The sequence below is a fragment of the Charadrius vociferus genome, unplaced genomic scaffold (genome assembly GCF_000708025.1).
Source record: "Charadrius vociferus isolate BGI_N301 unplaced genomic scaffold, ASM70802v2 scaffold593, whole genome shotgun sequence".
Lineage (NCBI taxonomy): Eukaryota > Metazoa > Chordata > Aves > Charadriiformes > Charadriidae > Charadrius > Charadrius vociferus.
Window position 1 is genome coordinate 1,554,246 of NW_009647739.1, and position 11,517 is coordinate 1,565,762.

At 53.4% G+C, this 11,517-nt stretch overlaps 1 protein-coding gene across 2 annotated transcripts; it reads right to left on the reverse strand.

Moving 5' to 3' along the window:
* Positions 1-2,176: 2,176 nt before the first annotated feature.
* On the reverse strand, positions 2,177-6,943 carry HMOX2 (heme oxygenase (decycling) 2). 2 transcript variants are annotated; one of them, XM_009881939.1, is made up of 5 exons: positions 6,833-6,943; positions 4,940-5,057; positions 3,636-4,127; positions 2,529-2,649; positions 2,177-2,445 (listed from the first exon to the last, which is right to left on the reverse strand). In XM_009881939.1, the coding sequence occupies exons 1-5, from the start codon at positions 6,913-6,915 to the stop codon at positions 2,321-2,323; spliced, it is 939 nt and encodes a 312-aa protein (XP_009880241.1). In that variant the 5' UTR covers positions 6,916-6,943; the 3' UTR covers positions 2,177-2,320. The 2 variants fall into 2 exon arrangements, with proteins under 2 accessions (XP_009880241.1, XP_009880240.1); XM_009881938.1 differs by having other exon boundaries at positions 2,321-2,448.
* Positions 6,944-11,517: the final 4,574 nt, after the last annotated feature.

Consider the following 11,517-nt stretch of genomic DNA (forward strand, 5'->3'; position numbering starts at 1 on the left):
AGCGCCCCCCCCCTCACTGCCCCACAGGGAGCTGCTGCAGGGGCAGGGGGGCAGCTGCCCCCCAGGAGGGGGAAGGGGGACCCGAGCAGCCCACAGCACACACAGGGGAGGCAGCACAGCCCCTGTGGCACTTTTAGGGTGGGGCCTAATGGTGGCTCAGTGCTGAGGAGACAGAGAGGGCAGCGCCAAGCGTGCCAGGTTTCAGCGTGGTTCGTGGCCCGTAGGCAAAGCCCCTTCCCCAGGAGACACAGGCAGAGCCGCCTCTGAGGCACAGTGGGGGGAAAAACAGCAGCAGCACCGCACCCTTGATCAGCACCTCCGTCCTGCGGCTGCCAGCGCCTGGTGGCCATGGCTGCTCCAGCTGCATGCGCCTCCTCCCAGCCCCTGCTGGGGCTCTTTCGGGGAAGGAAAGCCCCTGGCAGTTCCTCGCCCACCTGGCAAACTGCTAGCGAAAAAATGCATCCGGCATGTCGCTACCTGCCCTGGCACTGTAGAGTAGAGGAGTTTGTTACCAGGCCGCAGCTGGCTCGCAGCTCTGGAGCAGACCCATACCCGCCCCGGAGCCACGTCCCGAGCCCGGCACGGTCTGTGGGCGCACACCCTGCAGCACCCGTCCTGCCACCACCACGGCTGCACCCTGTGGGGTTCCTCGTTGCATGTGGGTGTAGGGGTTTATTTTTAGCTCACTTGATAAGGGGAAGAAGGAAGGGGGCAAGCAGGCAGTGACAGGAGCTGCCAGCAGCACTGTGACAGATGAGGACAAGAGGACCTGGGAGGCACTTACAGCTGCTCTGTGCCTGCTCCTCCTGCCCAGGGAGAAGCAGGGGGGGGGGTCTCTCGGTACACAGGGCTGCAAACACAGCCTGGCCTGCCCAGGCAGCTGCTGTTTGCTCAGAGGTGGAACTGTGGCACTAGTCAGTGTTTTTATGTAAATAAATAACAGACCCTGAACTCCGTGTGCATCTTTTCTTCTCCCCCTGCTCCAAATCCACAGCAGATCTGCCCTCAGGGGAGCTGAGGATGAGGAGGGAGGGTAGGGGGTGTGCCAGGCGCTGGAAGATCTGCAGTGGCCCTGGGGGGATAACAGGAGCTTTCTCTGCCCATCCCTCAGCTGCAGCCGGGGCTTCCCCAGCTCTGCCTCTCAGGCAGCCCCTCTCCTTGCGCCCCAATGCTCAGCTGAAGGGGATAAAATTCCCCCGAGACTGGCCTGGAGGAAGGCAGAGAGGTGCTTCTGCAGCCCAGCACAGCACCAGGAAGCAGAGAAGGGGCAGCTGTGTGCCCCAGAGCATCCCCTGCCGCTGGCGAAGCATTGCCTCTACCAGGGGAAAGCCCCAGGCTTTGACAGCGCCTGGCTGAGCCCTTCGAGCAGGGTCAGTGCGTCCCCCTCCCCACGGGAGCTGGGGGAAACCCCAGGGGGAGGCAGCAGGGACAGGGTGGGGTGTAAGGACAGGAGCGTCCTGAATCACTCCTGAAGGGGAGTGCATGAATCAGAGACAAGTACAACAGCAACAGAATCCGTACCCACTCCTCTTCACCCCCTGAGCCTCCTCCCCATCCTGCCGCCTCCTCCACGCAGCCCAACACCTCATGGCACCGTTCATGCATTCTCCCAGTGATGCACTCTTGGCTTTCCCCAGCTCCAGCATTGCAACTTTTTATTCCAGTCAAGGCTTCGGAAAGAAAACCCAAACAACCCCCACCCCCAACATAGCACAATACACATTTGCCACATTCGTACCTCCACACATGGTCCTGTCCCCACTCCCAGGGAGCTTCCTCCAACACCAGTCAGACTTGGTCCCTGGGACACTGCAACATGCAGGACGCTGCTTTGAGCTAACGGCCCCATGGCACAGCCACTGCAGGACGACCGAAACATCAGTTTCTCAGGGTAGGAAACCGAGTGCTCTTCAATGAAAAGGCTGATGACACATCCTCCGGTTGCAGCCCAGGGCAGGAAACTCCCTCCAGTGACTGGTCCCGGGAAGGAGATGAAAAGCCAAGCACGTGAAGCCTTTGCCAGTACAGGACAAGACATCTCTAGCCTTAAAATCTGCCCCAGCCCAGGTAAGGCAGTGCTGAAGTGGAATCCTCACACCAGATTGGTCCTGTACACTAGTCAGCTAAAGCCATTATATTACAGTGCTTGCATTATTGGTGTGCAAAGAGTCTTTGCCAGTCCCGCAGGATTCCCGTTTATTTTCTTACTTACTTCCACCCTGCGGTCAAACTCACCACCAACAGCGAGGGAACAGTTTGAAAAAGTACCAGGCGCGTCTCTCCCCTTGCCACCGTTGGGAGCCACGCGCCGCTTTTCCCATCACATGATGTACCACGCCGCAGCTCCTGCTGCCACAGCGACGCAGGCCGCCAGGATCAGCTGCACCAGGGGCTGCTTTACCAGGGCCACGGCAGCGTGATAGGGACAGCCGGGTGCTGCCTTGCCTGCTAGAACACAGAAAGCACCGTTAACGCTGCGAGTCTCGTGCCGTACGCATGTGGCAGCTCCGTCATTGCCCACAACCTACCTAGTTTGTCTGCATAGTAAGGGCATTTGCGTATGTCTCCTTTTCCGTCGTGGACTGGAAAGCCTCCGTCTTGGGCTTCTTCTGTCAGCGACCTGCCAATCTTGTCCAGTTCATCAAACACCTGCAAGTGGGCACAGTGAGTACGTGAAGCAGGCAGAGCCAGGCAGCTTTCATTCGGACCCCCAGAACGATCTGGAGAACAGGCACAAGCCACTCCTGCCCATCTGCCCCCCAAGAACAGCACGTATGACTCATTCCGGAGTGCTGTGCAGGCAGATGTGTGGTGACACCCAGCACATGCTACAGCTCTGAGAAGGCACAGCCCATTCCCAGAGCACCGAGTCAGACCCAGGAGCGAGAAAGGCGCAGCGCCACCCTTCTGTTCCCCTCCCAGTCTGCTGCAGGTGGGAGTACGAGGCAACGCGTTCTCCCCTCCCTGCTGCACACCCTCTCAGGGGGGTCACTGCTCTGGCAGCCCCTCCGGCTCCCTTGCCAGGGGTTTCTGTAAGGACCCTGACAAAGAAGCCAACCACATCCCACCATGTTTCTGGCCAGCTTAAACCACACCAACCTGCTACAGATTAAAGCTTCCATCCAGTAGCTAAAACTATGTTCATACCCTGGGTGCATGTGGCAGCTCGGTAAGGTTTCATGAAAGGCAAATACTATGGGAAGGAACAAGAGGCTACAGACAGTTTTGGCCATTGGGCAACATGTCAGACGTGAGACAGGAGATGAATCGTAACCGGTGTTGTGCAACATGCTCAAACTGTTTGCAGCTGTCTCTGAGCCAGAGCTCTGCTCCCTTCGCTGCTTCACAGCCCCACAGCCCACTGGAATCTTGTAATGAAGTCATCTTAATGTTTCCCTAATCAAAGGCCTGGCTGCGGTGTTGGAACACGGGAGGAATTCCTACCCGTGTCTCCAGAAGCTAGCAGAAGAGCTATTCAACCCAGAATCCCACCCCGGCCTGGAGGGGCTCTGGTGGTCTCAGACCCAAACCACTGCCTGGATGAGCAGTCTGACTGAATTAACCTGGGCCTCAGAGCTCATCCAGACCCAAAAGCAGCAGCACCTACACATACAGGGGCTCAAGGGATTTAGTACCTGCATGTTAAACCTGAAGGCTCGGTTGGCCTCTTCCACGATCCTTTCCTTGGTGTTCTTGTCCAAGTCCAGAGCATTCATCCTCGCTCTGTAGAGCTGCTTGAACTGTTGTGCATTGGAAATGTTCTCAAACATGTAGAATTGGATCCCTTCCTCAGTACTGGGCAACTTCAGGGCCCTCTGGGCTACCTTCTTCAGCACTTGGCCTCCTGAGAGGTCTCCCATGTAGCGTGTGTAAGCATGAGCCACTAGCAGCTCTGGCTCATTCTGTCCCACATGATGGATTCTGTCCACATAGTGCTGAGTTGCCTCTGAACACTGGATCTTCTGTTTCCAGTCTTCTCCATAGAAATATTTCAGGTCTTTGACCAATGCTTCTCTCCGGTGAAGCTCCAGGGGGAAATACAGAGGAGCAAACACTGGGTTGTCCTTGTTGTGATCCATTTCTTCTTCCAGAGCAGAGTAGGTGAAGTAAAGTGCCACTGTGGCCAGCTACGGACAAAGCACAGCTGAGGTGAGAAGCTATTCACTAGATCAGTACATCACACCTTGTAACTACTGCCCCCTGCACAGAGTTGGGATAAACAAAGAGGAAATCCCCAGGCTTGACACAAGACCAGCCTGGACAGCCCATAGCAGGCATGTATTGCTTGAAGGATCAGAGGCTCTTCTCTATCTACGTTCATAACAACAATGCCTACAGCGTACAAGCTAAGAATTAGTCTAATGTTGCCAGCTGTGTCCTCTGGACCTCCTGTCGCCTTGAGAGCAAGGCAGCAAGGCACAGGGACAAACTTCATTAAGAGTTACAAGTAACACCAACAGCCTTGTGCTATAGGAGACTACTGTATACACTGAGACCTTCAGGATCAGACTGTGCTGCTCAGACCCAGAATACCATCTCTTCTGTACAGAAGAGAAAGCAATCCAACCTGGAAAACAGTCTAGTCTTCAGAAGATGGAGTAAGTGCTGTAATCTCACGAGGATTTCGCTCCTGAACAGCTCAAGACACCAGTATCTGTCCCGCAGCCACACCTGCCTTGAGCAGCGAGCAGATGCATGGCCACAAGCCCAGCGCTTCCACCTAATCAAACTTGTGCTGGGCCAGCATGCTCCTCACCCCCCGGATACACCAGGCAGAAATCCTAGAGAAGGGCCCTCCTGTAGTTTTGACTATGCCATCTAGAAACTGGATTCCTTCCCATCCCTCACACCCAGGGCTGCGGGGCTCCGCCTCAGAGTCTGCCTCAGTCACTGGGTATGTCAAAGAGCTTTTCTGCCACGGGAGCAGAGCAGCACTCACCTTGAAGAGCTCCTTCTTGATCCGTCCTTTCAGGAAGTCTTTGACAAACTGAGTGTTCTCTGCACGGTCGTGGGATTCCTTAGTTCCCTCCTTCAGCAGCTCTGAAAGGTCGGTGGGACTGCAGGCAAACAGGCAGAGTTCTTTTCACCCCGCTTCCACACGCAGTAATGAGTTTGTCCCCGCTGTATTTGGGGGGATCGCCCCCCTCCCTACCATCTCAGGCCCAGTCTGGAGAAGGTGGGATCCCTCAGGCCGGCACCGCCAGGAGGAAGCAGCAGGGTGGCAGGAGCCAGAGGGTCCTTCTGCAGATACGGGTGCCCACATGCCAGCCAGAGTTGCCATTCTAGGAGGGCTGGGGCTTACCAGGGGATCAGATCCAGGATGCTGAAGCACCTGCCAAGCATCCTCTGATCCCTGCACCGTTACTTCCACTTCTCATGCATGCGAGCCCCAACAGTACTACAAAAGGAGGCCTTGAGCATAAAAAGAGCAACTACCGGGGCAGACTAAAAGGCACAGGAGCCTCGGTGGTATCCTCCTTGGTGACTCTGGGGAAGAAGAAAGGCTCAGGTAAGAGCAGATGGACCCCAGCTTTTCCAACTCGGGTATCCACTGCAGGAGAGATGAGAGCCAAGTGACAGAACAGGGCAAGAACAACATTAAAAAGTTTATTTATCCTGAATTAGACTGTTTTTGCAAGTTTCCACAAGCTCTCTTTCTTAAAAAGAATAAATAAAAAATTTAAAAAAAATCTATTATTTTAAGTTACAGCCTCTGCACCTACCTGGAGTTTGGTACAGAGTTATGAACACCTATACTCACTCAAAATTACGCCAAAGCACGCACCTTACAGTTTTTATGACTGGTTTGCTACAGATAGCACACTCGTGTTAGCTGTAAGAGAGACTTTGAACGCTCCAGACCCACTGAGTGGCTGAAGACAGCAGCCAACAGGCTAGACAAGACCTGGATGTGCCGGGAGAGACAGGCAGCATTAACTTCTTATGAAACTGAGCCTGTCAAGTCAAAGAAGCCAACCAGCCTACCTAGGTATTCTGGGAAGCATCCTATTCACCCTTCCCATTTTCCAAATCTGAAGCCTTGGCTTTTAGAGCATGTGTAGGAGTGTAGTGATAGGATGAGGGGTAACGGTTTTAAACTGAAAGAGGGGAGATTTAGATTAGCTATTAGGAAGAAATGTTTCCCTGTGCAGGTGGTGAGCCCCTGGGGCAGGTTGCCCCCAGAAGCTGTGGCTGCCCCATCCCTGGAGGGGTTCAAGGCCAGGTTGGACGGGGCTTGGAGCAACCTGGGCTGGGGGGAGGTGGCCCTGCCCAGGGCAGGGGGGGGGAACGGGATGCTCTTTAAGGTCCCTTCCAACCTAAACCATTCTGTGATTGTATGAGTGAATTTGTTTTTTAAACTAACCTGCAAGAAAAGATCCTTGCCTAGACCAGTGGGTATTCTGCAAAGGCAAGAGAGGCAGCTCACTGGGGCAGAGTTCATCTCTAGAGTCATCTTTCAAAACAAGAAGCTGCTATCACATGAGGCCGCCCAACAAGCCATGGAAAACTGGCTCATCTTGGCCAGGAAGGCACAAATACAACTGCCAAATGGCCAAAGCATTTCTGAAATGTGAGTTTGATAGTAGAGACTAAAAAAAAAAAACCAACAACACACTGCTTGTTGTGAGCCTTAGCCAGATCTCTCCTTGCCATCCCTTCCACCCCTCTAGTACAGTTTGATTAAACAGATTTTACCGCACATATATTTGATTAATCACCTCTTGGAGTCCCTCACTCCTTTTCAGATCAGGAGAAAGATCAATCCTTTACCTGGAAGGTCTCCTGCCTTGCCCAAGACTGTGCCTGTCCCATGTTGCCAGACAGGACTCACCTGACATTGTTATCTTCTGTTTCCTCATAGCGCAAGATTTCCCCTTCGTCTCCCCCCTCTGAGCCCTCCATAGCTGATGGCATTGCTGGTCAGTGCTGGAGATTAGACGACCTGAAAGGCAAAAATCAGAGAGAAGCTGCCTTAGCAGAGGGATGGGTATGAAACGCTGAGCAACCTTGCAAGAAGCCTCAGAGCTGCAGCACCACACAGGGCAGTGAGGAACAGCCACTGGCCGTTTCCACTGCACACCAGGCACTTTCAAGCAAGCAGTGCTTGTTCAGTTTAGTTACCCCAGGTGAACCTCAACGCTAACAGCCAGTACACAAAACATTAATCTCAGAGGTGGCCTACAACATAGCAAGCAGCCTGCACTGGGTTTCCCCACTTCGGAACGGCTGCTGGATGAAGATGACCAGAGACCTCAACATTAGCAATCTGCATTGAAATGGTGAGAAAGCTGCTTTCTACTGGCTCTATCAAAAAGCTCCATCCACGTTAGACTCAGAGCAGAGTAACTGGAAAGGGAAGCACCTCTCCTTCAGTCAAGAGGGAGAAAAAGCCACTTCGTTTCCACAGCAGTATGAAGCCTCCCCTGGAAGAAAGCTGCAGTGAATTAGGCCAGCTAAACTCTGAAGTCAGGCAGCTCACAGGGGAAACAAAAGCCTTCCCTGCAGCAGAGTATATGAAGAAGAACTTCCAAAACAGGGGCAGATTTCACTGCTCTGCCTTCCCTGGGCAGTACTGCATGAAGAGTGAAAGCAGCCGCCCTTCGAACAGAGTGAGCTGCAGATAGCTCCTGCTACCACTCACACACTCCTCTCCTGCCTAGCAGGGTTTCCTCAAACCCCAGAAGTAACTGGGCTCTCTCTCCTCTTTTGCAAAAGGAAAAAAAAATCTCCTTTGGATGTAGCAGGATGCACAAGACTCACCCAGAAGCAAGACACCTGGCTTACACCAGCCAAACACCCCTGTTAAGCCAGAAATCCAGACACCTCATTTATAAAATGGACCTGTAATCAGCTTTGTGCAGAGCAGCACCACCACCTTACAGACAGCCTTGCCAGATGAGCAAGGAACTAAGCTGCTTGCTGGCTCTTTGGAAAGCACTCGCTCTAAGAGAGCCATCCCTCATGCTCTCCCACTTCCGTGGGGTCCCCCTCGGTGGGCTGCATCGGCAGGCTCGCTGCTCAGGCCATGCCCGGGGGCTGGGAGAGCAGCAGACAAGCAGCTGCGAGCTCGTTAGCACAGAGCCAGCACCAGCACATCAGTTGATGGCTCCCAGCACACATGAAGCACATCAGTTATAAATTAACTGCCTTCTGGTTCCTCACCCCCGACTTTCTAAGCCCTGTTTTGCAGCCACTCTCGCTGCCCTCCATGCTCCGACAGGACTCAGCCTACGCACCCGTTCCCCATGTGCGGCACAGCAAGGCCTCCCGGCTCGGGCACAGCACCCAGTATGGGGACACATCCCCAGGGTGAAGGGTGCCCCTGCGATCACACAGCCTTTGGGCTCACCGGGACAGAGCCTTCCCCAAAAAGAGGACTGACCAAAATGCATTACTTTGTGATGTGAGCCAGCCCAGTGCAGCAGCAGAAGTCATTAGGGGTGACAGCCCTACATGCCCATTGCCCTGCCCCACAGGATAGGGCACAGCCTGCCCATCCCTCGGGTAGAAAAGTTTAGGGCAGAATGATGCAGCCGGGACAGAGAGGCACACCAGCGCAAGGGCTCAGAGATATTTTGAGGAAACCAGGTTCAAGGGCTGTATTGTCTATTTAATCATTAAGTAGAACTGCAAGCATGTTCACACCAGGTCAGCAAACAAGACCTACCTCCGCTCATCGCACAGCTTCAGCTTCAACATCAGGAAAAGCCCACCATGGGGAAGGGAAACCAAAGCAAAGAGGCAAATAATCTGCCCAGGCTCAGCCAGAAGCCTGTCATGGGCACTGGGTCCGGGGAGAAGAGCCTGCCTGCCCCACAGCCAGTCAGCCTGCTGCCAATAGAGACACACAAGTGCTCATGAGACCCTGGCTTTCTGCTCAGCTTACCTCAGCCCAGGCACTGCTCAAGAAATGCAGATTCCACAATTAAACTAGATGAACTGGTTCCGGTTTATCTTCTACTTCCAGAGAGCCACAGTCCTGGAGGAAGGGCGTGCTGCCTCTGCACGCTGCCAGGCCTGCAACAGCCAGCAGGTGAGAGCAGAGCTACAAAGGGCACTTCAGCACTGTCCATCTGTTGGAAGAGGCCTGAAGGTTGACCTTAAATCCAACCCAAGTGAACACACCAGATCAGAAACTAGTAGTTAATGGCAGCAACAGCCAGAGGGTCTCAATGGCCAGACATACACAGCACAACTCCCGAGATCATCGTTGTACAAGACAGGTCTGCTAACTCACTCGTTAGAGCCTCTGCACCCACACTGCCCATCACACCCGTGTTTAGCAGCACTCACCAACACTGGAGGTTTGCTCTCCATGCTACACACGGGGCATCCCGTGGGGTCTCACAAGCCTTTACCCAAGCCTGTTGCTGGCGTTGCAGAAGCACAACTGACCACAACAGTGAATTATTGTTCCAGCAGCACTGTCTGCTGCTGGAAGAAGGGGTTAGCATGCAAAAAGTCATTTAAGGACCATGGTGCACTCTCTGACTTGTATCTCCCATGGCTTTTTTTGTAGAGGCTCAGTCTGACATGTTCATCTCTATAGCAATACACAGGGCAGTGACGGCACCTGTCTCTCTAGCCTGAGGTGAGGACAGGACACACACAGGAAAACATGGAAGCTTAGATTTTTCCCCGATACTGTCTCTAGTATAGACACCACCCCGATAAGCCATGAATACAAGAGACAAGTCAGCACAAATCAAACTCCTGTCCTTTTCAGTATTAGAATATTGCATGAGAACTTGGGGGGGGGGGGATCAAAAGCACTGTAACTCTCATAGACCATTGCTTTTATTACAAAAAAAAAAAAAAGCAACTGAAAGCCCAAGATATGGTCACTGGTCAAAGCCCTGGTTTCTTGGGGGATTCTGCTCCTCTGAAAGAGGCAGTGTCCTACATGCCAAGAGGGAGGTTCAAGCAGCTGCCTACCTCCACTGCAGAGGCTGGAATGTCATTTCATTTGCTATGAGGAGCTCTGCTCATCAAGACCCTGGCCAATGTTCAGGGTAAACACATACCTCCCCGGTGCCCTCACTGCAGCCTGCTTGGGACGAATCCAACAGCTACAAGAGTCGGGATAGCAGGACTGGAGAGCGCAGAGAAGGTTTGCTACAGAACACCTCAGCACTCCAAACATTTCTTTCCCAATAACAGTGTTTAAACTCCCTGAGAATATATCCCTATCCCATGTAGCCAGCAATTAGTTTGTCTCTACACACATTTTCACAGTAACCTTCACTCTCAAGATGCATAGCCGTTCACCTCAGTGCGGGAAGACAATCCCAATAATCTCATACCTTTTGAAGGAAGCAGACACTGCTGCTGCAGGCAAGCCAGACTGGAAGTCCTGGCTTTGCTTGGGCGCCCTCAGGAGAAGTTCAATAATTCACAAACACACAGGCAGTACAAAGTTCATGATTGCTGTTCAACTAGCATGCAACTTCAAGGGATTTCCCCACACGCAGACCTTACATCCTTGCTTTAACAAGCAGCAGAGTGTGCCTGGACCTACCCAAGCACCACTGCAGCAGAGACAAACCCCAGAACTCCAGGCCTAGTGGCATGCAGAGTCATCACAGAGGTAACCCGGCAAGAACATCAGGAGAGAGCTTCACACCTCCTCCCTTTGGGGGGGGTATTTGGCACCGGCTGCTGCTGGAAATGGAGACCCACAGAATAAATTACTACATTACCTGATCCCAGATAGGTTTAAGTCTTCACCTGGGCACAACCTAAATTTAGGCAATAATTCAAGTATAAGACACTTCCAACAGTGCCCACACAAATGCTACTTCTGTCCCCCAGAGCTGCAGTCCAGCACCTCAACAAACTGAGGAGGGAAACTCCTGGCAAGTTCACAGATCTTGCCCAATCCTGTACTTCGGTAAGCAGCCCTTGTGCCCGGCCGCACATCAGGAATCTATTTTTGCACATCGGCTAGGAGAACAGCACAAGGGACAAATCAGTCAGGGTTAGATCTGGGGAGAGAAAGAGAGCAGTGTGACAGACACCCATGAATGTATCAAACAACCTTTGCTCCAGGGAGAGCCAGCCCCTGCCCTGTCTGTCCCAGCACACAGTCGGCTGTGCCTGGCACACGCCGAGCAGGGTCAGCGACAGGCACTTCCAGCTGATGTATGTAACACGTACAAGTGCTAGGCACTGTGAGGCTTGAATAAGACATTTGTTTCACCCAGCAATGGAAAAACAGGGATACCAAGAGACCTCAGAGACCTCCTGGGCCAAGAGGAGCCAAGTGACGCCCAAGCTACTGCAAGAACCCAGCACAGGACTCCTGTCCTGAAAGACATCCTTCACAAGAAGCTGCGCGCAGGAATTGCTGCAGGGACATGAGACGACCGTTCTGGCACACGTCCTCAGCTGCTGTGCAGACACTCGCCCATGGGAGCAGAAGGACGTGATTGGGGAGGCCCGGCGATCGCTAGCCCGGCCCGCCGCCAGAGCTTGGCCAGTCACGAGCACGCAGCTCGGAGACGGGCGCTGCGGACG

Coding starts and splice junctions, on each gene's coding strand:
- HMOX2 (XM_009881938.1), bottom strand. CDS start 6,915: ATGCCATCAGCTATGGAGGGCTCAGAGGGGGGAGACGAAGGGGAAATC. Junction 5,058..6,832: donor ACAGAAGATAACAATGTCAG/GTGAGTCCTGTC, acceptor GTTTGCCTGCAG/TCCCACCGACCTTTCAGAGC. Junction 4,128..4,939: donor TCAAGAAGGAGCTCTTCAAG/GTGAGTGCTGCT, acceptor CTTTGTCCGTAG/CTGGCCACAGTGGCACTTTA.